Source organism: Eptatretus burgeri, chromosome 7 (assembly GCF_056783735.1).
Source record: "Eptatretus burgeri isolate ZD-2024b chromosome 7, Ebu_testis_v1, whole genome shotgun sequence".
NCBI lineage: Eukaryota > Metazoa > Chordata > Myxini > Myxiniformes > Myxinidae > Eptatretus > Eptatretus burgeri.
The window spans coordinates 75,383,145-75,398,572 of NC_140967.1; the positions used below are offsets into that span (position 1 = coordinate 75,383,145).

The 15,428-nt window shown below is 42.2% G+C and overlaps 1 protein-coding gene across 4 annotated transcripts in view; it reads right to left on the minus strand.

The window, feature by feature from the left end:
* Positions 1-15,428, minus strand: part of LOC147023560 (A disintegrin and metalloproteinase with thrombospondin motifs 16-like) — a 184,052-nt gene that overhangs the window by 20,669 nt on the left and 147,955 nt on the right. For all 4 annotated transcript variants that reach the window (XM_085889060.1, XM_085889058.1, XM_085889057.1 and 1 more), the window contains one exon: positions 3,136-3,330. In XM_085889060.1, the coding sequence (XP_085745186.1) occupies positions 3,136-3,330 (195 nt within the window). The remainder of the gene's footprint in view (positions 1-3,135; positions 3,331-15,428) is intronic.

Sequence of the window (15,428 nt, forward strand, 5' to 3'; positions counted from 1 at the left end):
AAACGAGCAGTATGTTTGTTTTTTTCATTGCCAATAAATTTGACAAAAAGTGGGTCATTTTTTCCTTAAACCAGGTATCCGAAAAAAAAAAATTATATTTACCAAGTGAACTATGATAAAAATATAAAAGAGCTAGATATTAATAATGGAATATAATAATTTTTATGCAGGGGTTCCCTGAGACATGAAAACTATTTCAAGGGTTCCACAAGGGTAAAAATATTGAGAAACGCTGGTCTAGAGTCTAGACCTTACATCCCTTAAGTCCCTTGACTCCCTTTAGACCTCTTAGACCTTAACACCATTTAGACCCCTTACACCCTTCAGACATGTCAGACATCTTGAACTCTTGACTATTTGGAGCTTTAGACCAGTTAGACCTTTTTAGACCCTTTTTACATGCTTGAGATATTAGACTCTTTCGATCCCTGAGACCCTAACGACAATCAGAACCCTCTAGAGTCTCGACCATTGGTTCTTGACCTGGGCGGGGCACCCCCCGAGGGGGGGCATAAGTAATTTCCAGAGGGGATGCAAGCCCGGAGAAAAAAGTAGGAATTTCTCTAATTATTTTTGGAATTCTCTTCACAAGTGTTTGCATAATATCGTGATGAACATAAAAAAAAAAAGTATCAACTTGAATAATTTTCGTTTTTTATTTGCTACAAGACCTACCATTTCATGTATCAAAATTAATTTAAAAATTTAACATTTATTTAAATTTAATATTAAAATTTATATTTTATTTTAATTTTAATATTAAAATTAATTTTTTTCACAGATTTGCAGTACCCATTTCAAACTAAATCATTCGCAATGAGTGCAAAAAAGCGGAAGTATCTTGACGAACATATTCGATTTGGATTTGTGTCCCTCCAAAAGGGTGACACAGAAGTACCCCAGTGCGTAATATACCACAAGACTCTGAGCAATGATGGATTGAGGCCCACACGCTTGGAACAACACTTGAAGCAATGCATCCTGCACTGGCTGCCAAACCCAAGGCATTTTTTGAAACAAAAAGGCAGTCCTTGAAGCAAGCTAAGATGTACAGCAGTGGAGCATTTCAGGAACAGACTTCACAGGTTGTTGAGGCTTCCTATTAGATTGCCATGTTGAATGCAAAGAGCAAAAGGAGCCATAACATCGGAGAGACTCTCATAAAACCAAGTGTACTGCATGCAGCAGAGCTCATTCTGGGGAAGGAGAGTGCAAACAAGATTTTGCAAATTTCTCTATCAAACAATACCATCAAGGAAAGGATCCATGAAATGTCTCAAGACATCAAAGATCACGTTGAGACTCTCATATAACCAAGTGTACTGTGTGCAGCAGAGCTCGTTCTGGGGAAGTATAGTGCAAAAAAGCTTTCGCAAATTTCTCTCTCAAATGATACAGTCAAGGGAAGGATCGATGAAATGTCTCAAGACATCAAAGATCAAGTTCTCGACCCAGTAAGAGCTTCTCCTGTATTTGCCATCCAGTTGGACGAAACGACTGATGTTGCTCAGTGTTCTCAGCTACTGATGTATGCTCGTTTTGTGTCAAGCAATAGCGTAAAACAGGAAATGCTCTTCTGCCATCCCATGGAAAGTTAGACAACAGCAACAGATATGTTTCAAGTGGTATCAAACTTCTTCCAGGAAAATCAACTTTTGTGGGACTCGCTGGTAGGGGTGTGTACTGTGCACTGATGGAGCTCCGACCATGCTTGGTTTGCAATCTGGTTTCATAACAAGAGTGAAAGAAAAAAGTCCATCCGCTATAGGTACACACTGCATCCTTCATCGTGAAGCCTTAGCATCCAGAACTCTACCTGCTGAAATGAGGGATGTCATGAACCTGGCTATCAAGGAAGTCAACTTCATCAAAGCTGGAGCCTAAAACAGTCGTCTCTTCAAACAGCTGTGTGTGGATATGGATTCTAAACAACAAGCCTTGCTTTTCCACACAAAGGTACGATGGCTTTCAAAGAGAAACATGTTTGGACGGCTTTATGAACTACGAAAAGAAGTAGCAACATTTGAAGATTCGCAGCAGAAAGCAGATCTTCATGGCAAGTTCCAGTCTGAAGGATTTTTGCTATCTCTAGCTTACCTGGTGGACATTTTTGAAGTGCTCAATGCCATCAACCTCAAACTCCAAGGGAAAAACATCAACATAATCATGCACCATGACGTCATTCAAGCCTTCATGGTCAAACTCGACCTTTGGAAATGTTGAATTGAGGATGGAAATACAGCCAGTTTTGCTAACTTGGATTCTGCTCTCATTCACAGTTACCTTGATTCTGAGTTAAAGAAACAAATAATTACTCATCTGACTGAATTGAAAGCAGAATTCATCAGATACTTTCCGGATATAGATGAGAAGCGCGAAGCCTGGAAATTCATTAGGAACCTATTTCAATGTGAAGTTACTGATATTTCAGACGAAGTGCAAAAGAAGTTTCTTGAGTTAAATTTCAACTCCTCAGCTGAAGAAGACTTCAAAAAACTGGATCTAGAGACGTTCTGGGTCATGTACCTTCCTGTTTACCATTTGATCTCACATCAAGCTCTTCGGATTCTGACAATGTTTGGATCAACATATCTTCGTGAAGCTGCATTTTCCACGCTCGTTGCTGTCGAGACCAAGTAGAGAAACAAGCTTAACGTTGAAGGGGACTTGTGTCGTGCTTCCTCTGGCATTCAACCACGCATTCAAGATCTGGTGGCTAAGAAGCAATGTCAAGTATCTCATTAAATGTTATCTCATTAAATATGCTGTGTATATGAGTGTTGCTTATACAGAATTATTTGTTCAATAAAAAGACTAATAACACGCATTTTTTTCAGTTTTTTCCTTTTAATTCAGGAGGGATTTTAATCATTTGGTTGAAGATGTGAGGGTGGGGGGGGGGGCATGGAGGCAAGGACCAATTACTGGAGGGGGCGTGGTGGTGAAAAAGGTTAAGAACCACTGGTCTGGACCTTTATACCATCTACAATGTTTTAGGAGCATACCACACAAACATCTGTAGTCTTCTTTCAAAACACAGGTTATGCTTTTTTTTAGCAAGTAATGTGCAAACTCGACCCACCCAGAGGGTGTGTACTCTGCTCTTGTAATATAAGTGATAGATGTGTAGCTTACATGTGACCATGATGAGAGAAACCACTTAGCAGAAATGACACGGCGACACCGTTGGAGAACGCAGAACTGCTGTTGCTGGGGTCTACTGCTGCTGTTGCAGTTGGCATCTGGCAAAATGAGAAGGGTACCAGACACCTGCATGCTACGGCACTGCAAAGCTCGTTTCCTGATCCCACGTCCGCATGATTTGGAGCACTGTGAAAGTGAGAAGTATCACATCATGCCTATATGGCATTTGTGACAGAACTGAAATCCATTTATTGCAATCACTTTTCCCATGTAAAAGATACCCTTGGCACACAAAGTTATACAGAATGCAGCTTACGGTGAGAGCATTATGCTTAATATTGCTTAAATTGTGCTTAATATAAAATTTTGAGGAAAAATTCTGACATTAGTAATGTATTTTTGTATCACCAGAAGCACCTGCTTATTGTTGCCAATTATTATTGTTAATATTCTTATTATTTAGAAATAATGATAATATCATTATGCTATTATCATTATTATATGCCTGGTATTGGCCTAATGGCTACAGTGGTGGGCTTCGGATCCTTGGGAGTTCAGTTCCTTCTTATCTATTGAATTAATACCAGGTGGGGTTGATTCAGCCTGTCATCCTTCTGAGGTTGGCGAAATGAGTACCAGCTTGCTACTATCCTGTGTAGGAGTGGTGACCTGTCCAGGATTGTGCCCACTGGCCAACGAGACTGCTTTGGCAGCACCAATGCTCTGCAAAGAGTATGGTCCCAATGGATGGATGGATTATCATTATAACCCCATACGCATGAAGTGAAAAGTGGGGTTAAGCAATTGGTTCACTTCTGTTTGTGTGTCCTTCTGTCTACAAATGTCAGTTTATGGTCAAGGAACAACTTAATTTCAATATAATGTTGCATTATGAACACAAATCCAAACATGAATCAGAAAATAAACCTGTTTCCTGATACTTTGGTTATACAAAGCAGTACTTTAACTCTGAAGTCATCCTGATCATGCATGTGCAGAGGAGTGAGATTTTAAAAAAAAATTACTCTGTCTGCCTGTCTGGCAATCAGACAAAATTGAAAATCATTCCAAACAGGAAAAATACTGTTTTTTTAAGGATGTCATAGAGGACACAAACAACAGGTACAAATAACTAATGTAACATGTTCAATAAGGTGGTGTAACATCAACAGTGGTAAACTTCTGGAATTTTTTTCCTATTACTTGCAAAGTCTTAATTTCATTTCAATTGAATTATATACTTGAACAATGAAAAACACATCGCCTTTTTCGGACTTTTGAAACCCTTTTGTTTAGAAGTACTTGGACAAAATATTTCAGGAATTTATGTCATAACAACCAATCAAATTTGCTGCTCATAGTCCCGGTCCATGTTTTTGTTTCTCAAAACAGCGCAGGGTAATGTGTTATATGAACTCTCTAGTTGTTCTTGTGATTACTTTTGCTGTTGGAAGCAGCCTTGGAAAAACACCACGATTACGTGGAATGATGCTCAAGACCTCTGAAGGCAGACCTATCAACACACCTCAACACGGCGTCTGTCTAAGGCGGAAAAGTCAATAAAACATGGGAATTCCTCCAAATTTTTTTTGCAGTCGAGTCTAAAGCATCATAGGCTAAGCGACTGTGAAAATAATTCCTGAAAATGTATAAGTAAGGCAAAAAGGACTGAATACAAATGGAACTCAAGCATGTCAAATGGTGCGCACATGCACATGAAAGTCTGGTTCATTAGCAAACCTCTGTGTAAACCACATTGCTTTAATATGCGATTTATTTGTCTTGTAATGCTCATCAAGGACTGGAATTATTATTCTCTTTTTATCGCTCACTTTGACTTTTTGCTACATATGACACTGCCAATGTCCAAAACGGTTTGACATGATGAAAAACTCCAACTCGCTTGAAGGACTGTCGTTGTGACTTGTTCACAGTCATGGCATAGCAATGGTGGATTGGAAACTGCCGACATATACCATTTTGAACAGAATAATGTCCTCCAAAGGGATAATATCAATGCGTGGAATGAAGAGTTGCTTTCCTTTGTTAACCCCAGTCATCAGCTCTTCCACAATGATGTGGTTGTGTAATTGCATGACGGTGTAACGTGATTCATTACAATGAGCATTATACGAATCGAAATTGCGGAACAGCATCACACTCATCCTACTTTGTAATATTGTTTTGTAATAATGTTAATATTATTATTATGCTAAATTATTATTGTTGTTGAATGTGGCCTTGGAAAAAAACGCCACGATAAGCTGCTATTTATACACATTAATAAAGTTCATCCAAGGCTCAAAAACCCCTGGGGGAGGAGAGATATTATTGGTATTAATAGTGTTTTGTAATACTATTAATATTATAATTATGCTATTTCCATTGTTGTTGTTATTATAAGAACCCAACTTTAGTCATAAGAAGCAGCTTTTAGAAATATATCATGATAAGCTGATATCAATCCACCCAAACACTGCATTTGTCCTCAGTGGAAAAACCCCTTGGGAAGAGGGTCAAATGAAGTTGCAACAACCTCCATCGTGCGACCGACCCCAAGTCCCCCTTGGAAGGTTTGGTTGAGATTACATAAGTAATGACCGAATGCATCGTGGTCAGACCAGACCAGACCAGACAGACAGACACCAAATTGCATATTTTAGTATGCTAACTAATAATTAGGAATGGTTCCTGAAGCATCCCCACTCAGTGGAAGTTTTAAAAAATGAGTAAGATAGATCTGTCTGATAAACGTTCTTTAGTTTATCATAGACCAGAAGCATCACTGAACGAACATATCCACCTTTGTGAATTTGTTCATCGAGCTATTTGGTGACATTGGCAAATATAGGCAGGCAAAGAAAATAATGATCACATCAACGGGCATTTTTTTTTTGTATACGTTGTCGAGGCTCGTGTGAGAGCTAACACACAACGCACAGCAAGGGGGGCATGAGACAAGAAGGGCGGGAGAGGGAAGGACAAAACAGTGGGGAACAGAGACATTAGGAGATCTGTGGAAGGGAGAGGGACGGGGCAGGGAACATGGGGAAGAGAAGATGGAAATTACAGGGGCTTTCAGGAAGGAGAGCAGGGAATTTGAAGGAGGTGGGCTTGGGTGGATTATCGGGGGTAGAAAAGATCGAGGATTTGGATATGGGATGATAAGAGGTGGTGGTGAACAGCTGTGTTGAAGACCTGGAGGGAAGAATGGGATTGAATAGAGTGAGGGAGTTTATTCCAAAGGCGGGGAAAAAGAGGAATGAAAGAGTGAAGGTGAGCAGTGATTCGTGATTTTGGTAGTTTTACCAGAAGGGGGTTGTTAGCGGACCTTGAGCACGCTGCGGAAATGTGGTGGGGACAAATCGCAGAGAGAGCAGGGAGGGGGGCAAGGCTGGAGAGGAGATGGTAGAAGACAGAAAGACCACCGACCTGCCTGCGGTGAGAGATGAAGAGGCCCAAATACTCAGCCTCATCGCGGGAGATGCCAATGATCCAAAATGCCTTGGTTTCTACAGCGTGAAGCCGAGAAAGGTGAGAGGCAGGAGCACCAGCCAAGAGGGGAGAGCAGTACTCCATCAGGCTGTGTACGAAAGCTTTGTAAGTGGTCAGGAGCTCAGGTGGGCCGAGGAAGGACTTTGCACGACGGAGGATTCCCAGTTGGCGACTGGCTTTGGAGGTGAGGTTTGAAATGTGGCTTTCCCAGGAAAGGTCATGGCAGATAGTGAGACCCAGAAGCTTGAATAAAAGGACTTCTTCCAGAGGATTGTTGAGAAAGTGGATGGGGGGGGGGGGTTCTCAACGGTCCTTTCGGAGACATAGTGAGAGTGTGAGATTTGTCTGGATTGAAAGACATGTTCCACGTGTTGGACCAGTTTGTGTTTTTACCCAGATCTGCAGTGAGTGAAGAAGCTGCTGCTTGCCGGTCTGAGGCATGACAGGCATTTCTCCTAATGGCTAAATGTTAATATGTTTCAAATTTTTATGCCTCTGCTGACGAAGTCACATGTGGCATTATGTTTTTGGGTTGTCCGTCGGTCCGTCCAAACATACGTACGTCCATGATAATTTTCTGTTTTCTTTGCAACCGCTTATCCGATCAACCCGAAATTTTCACCATACATACGACTACTCATGTAGAATGTTTTAATGATAATTATGACATCATAAGTCATGTGGTGTTGTAACCATGTTGGAAAAAAAGAAAAACTTTGGACCTCTGTATCTCCAAAACTGTTCCATGGAAAAAAATTAAACTTCGCACATGTCAAGTACTCCCCATGGGAAACAAGTGATTTTGATGATGTCATACCCACGTGGCTTCATTATGACATCATAATTGCATACGTCGAACGCTTTAACCAATCAGTATGAAAATTTTTGAAAATCATCTCGGGCTAAATTGTATAGGGGAAAAAAGTTGATGACAACATCAGTCACATGGTTTGGCAGCCATATTGTTTTTAACATAAAAACCTTCAAAATTCTTCTTCTCCAAAATGGCTGAACAGATCGAGGCGAAACTTTACAGGTCTGATCACTTATCCATGAGGAACAAATAGTTCTCCACCTATGACATCAAAGGTCACATGGTATGGCAGCCATATTGGATTTACCCTAAATCCTCCAAAAATCATCTTCTCCAGAATGACTTGACAGATCAATGGGAAACGTCATCCACATGTTCCCCAAGCCTTGGCGATACCAGGGTGTTTATGAATAATTAAAAGGTCACCTGGTCTGGCAGCCATATTGGATTGAACGAAAATCTTTAAAATATTATTTCTCTTGAACCGCTTCATCAATCGACATGAAACTTTACAATTATGATCTAGTAGTCATGAGGGTATCTGTTTTAAATTTCACCTAATCGGATGCATAGTCTGGCAGCCATAATTATTTAATATTTTGAGTCAGGGTTCAGCGACCGGGTGTAGTGGCGTGAGCCTGTAATCCGGCTACTCGGAGGCTTGGGTTGGAGGATCATTTGAGGATGGGAGCTCTGCGTTGGGCCTCTCTATGAGAGGGTGTAGGGCAGCCTGGAATCATGGCGAAACCCAATCCTTATCCCTGTGTCGTAAGAGGCGACCAGGGTTGTGTCAGGAAGGGCATCCGGCGTAAAACCTGTGCCAAATCAGTATACGGATCATAACGGATGATCCGCTGTGGCGACCCCTAACGGGAGCAGCCGAAAGACGAACAACACAGTCAGGGTTCAGGGATTGAAATCAAACTTGGTACAAGTATGTATAATGATGTAATAATGTGGGTGAAGGCATATCTGGCGCAATCACGATGTTGAAGAGTGCCTTTCTAGTTTCATAATTTGCCTTAATAGAGCAAAACTCCTGTGTATACTTTTCACTGCCTGGTCGTTTCACAAAAGCAATCACCAGAACACAGGCCAGAGTTCCTTGCTGGTTCATAATCAATTGTGCAATTCTGCAACCAATGACAGGATGGAGACACTCTTTGTGCACTAGAAAAGAGCCAACATGACAAAGCAAACCTTGTCTGCAAAGGTTTTCCTTTTAGTGTTCCAATTACAACAATGGCTCATAATGCTTGGAACCCAGATTCAAATCCTAGGTGCTATATCCCATGTCCATTGTTTCATTATCTCCTTGTACTTCATGTTAAAATACTAAGATGTATACAAATGTCTTTGTCCTGCATGTGATTTGTATACAAACTCCTCAGTAAGACTTGGATAAATGTTTAAAAAAACAACAAAGGCTGTTAGTGTGATACAATACAGCATATGCAGATAACATCATGATTACTGCCTCAGGCATTGTACCATGCTAATGGAGAAACGGAGCTTGGATCTTGTTTTGGCAAGAAAAAAAGACAAGGCAGTATGATGCAGCAGGATAATTTTACAAGGATTGCAAAGACATTAGGAGATAACAAATGAATTAATACAGTTTGTGGGATTTGAACCTGAGATACCAGCATCATGAGCTGTATGCTCAGATGGGATTGCCAAATCAGCATTGTGATAAATGCTTCCAACAAAAATAACCCACAAAACTGGGAACTTTGTACTCAATCATCTTGGGTGATAATTCATAGATGCTTATCTAAACGTATAATCAAAATCAGGAAGTGTGGTCTGAGTCTATTAATTCACAAGATTATATGTAGAGAAGCAACTGGCACCTGTAAAATGATGGAACAGCTGCAGAATGAAGACCAACAAACCCTTCAAGGGGTTGGATGCTCATTGTCAGGGTAATCAGGGTAACTTGAGCTTGGGTTAATTCCATGCTTCCTGCTGCTCTCCCAACCTGTCTCTCCCTTGTCAGCATCTCTGTATGTTCTCTGTTTCAGATATTATTTGTCTGGGTTGGTTGTTAAAAACCAGCTCTTGGTTTCTCAAACATGAGGCAGCTACAACTGGTTCTAGTGATTCACAGCAAGTTTGTTACTTTATAACTCAGGAAAAGTTAGCTAACATGGACTTTTGAGAATGTATAACCAAAGACAACTGGAAGGGCACTCGGTAGAGTGCAACCTCCGCCACGCAATGCCTGATCTACGAGAACATATCGGCCCCAATATATTTTTGAAATGTCATGCTATACAGTGCTATGCCGTTTTGGCCCTCTCTCTCAATGGTGAAGAACACAAACCTTTGAGATATCCTGCACACAGGTAAACAGGAAGGGGTGAAAACATAACCTCCTTCACCTTCGGTGACGGAGGTAATGATGGCGGTAGAAAAATTATTTAGGGTATATCTTTGCGTGATTTGATTTTTTATATTTTGGGAAGAGTGAATCTTGAGTAAGATTGTCTATAATCTATCTTAATCAGACTTTGTCAAACATTCCCCAATCTAGCCCATAAACGATTTTAGCTGAATGTATATTTTATCGACATGGATTTTCTAACGTAACAACACCCAGCGATGGAGTGTAATCTGTCCAAGGTTGGCTTCAACCCACAGAATACTTCACAGCAACATCATGAGTGCACTGCAACTGCTTAAATGACTTTGGGACTTACTTAAATGATATTGTGACAGTTGTGAACCCCCAGGAGAAATGAAACAACTCGTATGATTAATTAGTTATATCTTCGTACTGAGTTCTGTTTAGCTCTTAAGAATAGGCTGCATTCATGTGGACAGATATGCATTGAAACTGTTACTTAGCTGAAGTACATGTTCCTCCTTCTCTACATTCTGGATTTGAGCCATTTCTCACACGCCACACACGGACCAGATATTGTGAGGTCAGGCCAGATTAGATCGGTGACTTGCTACAGGTATCATGTAAACCTGTACTAACCTGTTTCATGGTCGGGTTGTCGGCGACTAAACCATCTCCCCCACCAGGTCAACTGGTGAGGAGGATGTATGGATATGGACACCCAGAAGGACTAAAAACAAAACTTGTCAAAGGGGGAAGGAGCCCCTTGTGAGCAAGGGCCATCCATATCTAGTGCCCAACTGTGTCTGTGGACGTCCTACTGCAGTCGAGTTACTTTTTTGAGGGGGTTGGGGGCAGGATTTTCACTCCGGCCACTGTAAAACACTTCACTCAGCAAAACACAAAAACGCAAAGAAATCTGAAAACCCACTCCATGGGAGTACCTCCTGCGCAGCTGCCCTTCGCAGGGCAGCTCACCGGATGACAGGATTGGGGCAAACCCTTCAGGACCCCCACTCTTTGATGATAGGAGGAAAACCACAGGGTGACTTTCCCACATCGGATTGCAGTAGTGTGTGTCGGGGTGGTGCTGAGGTGTCGTCCACCAGACGGTGGTCTCCTTTGGTTAACCTGAGGCGGTCCCTTCGGGGGGTGACTGGAATGTCCTATCCATAAAAAAGGATGATCACCTGTCTCTGTTATCATCTGAAATCAAGCGTTTGAACATCGGTATGGCAGCACTCTCTGAAGTTTGGAGACCAGATAGTAGCGAGATCATGGCGGGTGGCTACACCTACTATTGGTCTGATCGTTCTGATGGTGACCACACCCAAGGAATTGCTGTAGCTGTATCCAATAAGCTGACTCCAATGATAATTGCGGTAACACCGGTCAACGAGCATATTATAAGATGAAGGATTCGTCACTTCTTGGGTGTCATTTCCCTGATCTCTGTGTATGCTCCAAATGAGGCGAGTGATCTCACCGTGAAGGACGCATTCCGCATCAAGCTCAAGTCTGTGGTTGATCAGTGCCACAGGAAAGATATTCTTCTAAACTTGGGGAATTTCAATGCATCGACTGAAACTGAAAGGGATGGTTATGAGACATGTGTTGGTCCCCATGGCTCTGGAACTGTGAACCAGAATAGCACTAAGTTTCTTGACTTTGCAAGAAGTCGTGGACTTTGGGCGGCTGGTTCATGGTTTCAGCACCCACAGGCTCATCACTGGATTTGGTATTCCAAGGCTGGTGGTGTGGAAAAGGAGATTTACCATGTGCTTGTTCTTGGTCGCTGGAGGATGATCCAGAACTGCAGGGTCTACCAGAGTAGTCAGTTCCTCAATAACGACCACAGGCATGTAGTAGCAACTCTGAAGTTGCAGCATAAATCTTGGAGAATGATACCATACCAGCCGAGGCTGGATGTTGGCAAACTCACGGATGAGGAAGTTCACGACCAGGCAGAGTGGGGATTTGGAGGGTCTGGGTGCTTTGGGGAATCCTGAAGAGTTGTGGAATGCCTTCAAGACCACCATTCTTGATGTTGCCGGTGGATGTCTTGGAACTCACCGTCGGGTGAAGAAGAATTTTGCCTCTCAAGGGACACTGGATACCATTGACCAGCGTCGCAGGGCCAGGCCCAATGGCAGAGCAGAGCTATTCATGGAGTTGAGGAGCAAAACTGTTCATGCACTAAGGGTGAACAAGGAGGCCTGTGTGCGAGGAATCTGCAAGGGGGGCAGAGCATCACCTGAGGTCAGGTGATTATTGTCCTGCTTGTAGTGGAATTCACACATTGCGTTCCTCCACCATCTGCTTGAGCATCAGCACCCAGAACAGTCAGGCTTCACACCAAAGAGGTCAATGCTTGATAGTATCCTTGCCCTTCGTGTCCTCGCCAAACACAGACGAGAGGGGCTGCTTGCAACCTATATTGATCTCTGTAAAAAGTTCAATTCAGTCAATCAGTATGCCCTCGGAGGATTCTTGGTCTTTGTGAGGTGCCACCAAAACTGATCAATCTGATGTCCGAACTATACTCTGGGTACTGAGAGTACTGTGAGATGTGGTGATACCATCTCCGACTTATTTCCAGTTGTCAATGGAGTTCGTCAGGGGTGTGTACTGGCCCACACACTTTTTAGCGCTTGTATGGACGAGAATCTGGGGGGGGGGGGGGTGTCAGAGAAATCAAGCTGCAGTGCATCATTTGGGAATGTCAAGATCGCTAACCTTGATTTCGCAGATGATGCAGTCATCTTTGCGGAGACTCTAGATATCCTTTTGGGGGCTCTCGATGTGCTGAATGAGGAGTCGGAACCGCTGGGATTACCGGTTTCCTGAGTTAAAACGAAGATCCAAGCTTTCATTGACATCTTGGATGTTACTATCTTGTCTGTACCTGTTTGTGGTGAGGATGTTGAAGTCACAAAGAGATTCACTTACCTTGGCAGTGATATTCATAATTCATGTCTCTGCTGGCTGTGAGCCAGAGGTTAATAGACATCTGGGTTGAGCTTGGGGAGTCATGGATTCACTGGATCATGGGATGTGGCACTGTTGGTACCTGTGCAGGAGGACGAAAGTCCGAGTCTTCAGGTCCTTGGTGCTTTCAATCTTGCTCTACAGATGTGAAACTTGGACTCTGACAGGGGATCTGAGAGAGAGATTTAATTCCTTTGAGATTTTGACAAAGATCAGGTCTCTGATCAGGTAACAGTTCTCTGAGAATTCTTGGCTCTCGGGGTTAGACTTTTTGTCCAACGAGCGATTCTTGAGAGAGAGAATCAAATGAGATTTGTTACCTGCATAATCCGTGAGCGTCACCTGCTGCTGTATAGACATGTGGCTCATTTTCCCGATACTGATCCTGCTCACCAGATTCTTTCAGAGAGGGAGCCTTGTGAGTGGAGGAGACCAATGGGCTGATGACCTTCTTCATGGTGGCAGCAGGTTGATCAGCATCTCAAGGAGATGGGGATGGGCCAGGCATCTGCCTGTGGGATGGCCAGACGGGGGCTCCTGGAGTACTCGCGGAAAATGGATGCAGCGACATGCTGCTCTGGTGCATGCTCCCATACCTGATCTGACCTGACACATGGCCTCACCATGACATTCCCAGGTGCTGAGTTTGTGTGCATGCAGCATAAAGCAATTGATCCTCTCACACACACGGATTTGCCACGATATGCTAAGGTTCCGAGGGCAGGTACATCACGTAGTGGCAATAGGAATGTTATATGAAGAGGATTTATATTTCAAGTCACTGAATTCAATTAGCCAATTATTTTTGAGGTCAACATGGACCAAAAGGTCAACATAGGTCCAAGGTCAACAACTAAGGTGGTATTTCTAAAATCCTCAATTTTCATCCCATTGACTTGAAATTTGAAGAGGATATATATTCCAGGTCACTGAATTCAACCACCAATTATTTTGGAGATCCACATCGGCCAAAAGGTCAACATCGGCAGAATTTCAAAAATTGTCAATTTTCATCCGATTCGCTTGAAATTTGAAGAGGATTTTCATATTTGGTCATTGAATTCAACCAACAATTATTTTTTAGGTCAAATTTGTTTTATGGATTTTGCAAGTATCATGCTCTGCACAACGTCTTCTTGTTTGTTTGTTTGTTTGTTTGTGTGCAGGACATCTCAAAACGTTGTAGACGGATCCAGAAGAAATTTTGTGGGCTGATTTGAGGTGTCACAAGGACGAAATGATTAGATTTTGGTGAAGTTCCGGATCCGGATCCAGGTACTATATTTTTTTCAGTGATTCTTCACCATTGAGAGATCGTGCTAAACTGATATTTAGCATGAGTTCTCAAAAAGTTGTTGACGGATTCGGAAGAAACTTGGTGGACAGGTTGGGTGTTTGACAAGGACTAATCGGTTCGATTTTGGTGAAGATCTGAATCCGGATACAATAATTATTTAATTTTTAAAGTGATTCTTCACCATTGAGAGGTATGGCCAAAAACGATATCGTACTGTATAGCATAATATTTCAAAAATGTAATGGGCTCGATAATACGTGGTTTAAAATGTAATACGTGGTGGAGGTATGCGCTCGACCGGGTGTATTTCTAGTTTTGAATTGAATTTCGCTATTTTCCCACTTTAATTCCTCTTTCAAACAATTTTGTTTGTTATTTTTATGCACTTGATGCATGTGTACATTTGTGCATGTGTGTATGTATATAAACTGTATTACCACGTGTGTGTGTGTGTGTGTGTGTGTGTGTGTGTGTGTGTGTGTGTGTGTGTGTGTGTGTGTGTGTGTGTGTGTGTGTGTGTGTGTGTGTGTGTGTGTGTGTGTGTGTGTGTCTACATTTCAAATGTGCAATGGAGTCGTCCCAGGGTGGGATCAAAGTATCCACGTTTACTTCATTAAGGGGTCACAATTCATGGACCAAGCTGTGAAGTTTTCTGTTCTCTATGTTTTGGCCGAGGCAGGGCCGGATTTACCATGTGGGGGGCCGTGGGCACAATGATTGTGGGGGGCCCCCAAATTTGGAGATTAATCAACAACTTAAATTATAACTGCTTTTTCATCAACAACTGAACTTGTATCTATAGATTTGGCAGATCCTGATCAGGAATGATTTGGCAAATATGTTCACAAATTACAATTAAATCTGACAATATGACAAGATGGACGGATTGTTGTTGATATGGCTGGTGACTTATCTATGAGCTCATTCTAAAATCAAATCACAAAAATGCTGTTGCTGCAAGAGTAAGAGATAGAGATGGACTAATATAAGAAAATAACAAACGACGCGCTGTCATTAATCATACTACGAAATTCGACTAAAAATCTTCTAACTTCTAAAAACCCTCTGGGCAAGAGAAATCCGAAATGGTGATTAACAGCCGACTTCCAGCGACCGCAAATTATACAGCAGTGTCATCCACATCAATGAACATACACACGGTGCCTTCATCAATGGACAAGCTTCCTGCGCGACTTCGCGGCAGCGAACTCGGTTATGATACTCTCAACCTGCATGAAATTGAGCCCATCGGATTTGGTTGAAATGATGGTCAGATTGACCAGTCTCTGCTGCCCCATCGTGGAGCGAGGATGGTTCTTGATAAGCTTGAGTTTCGAAAACGA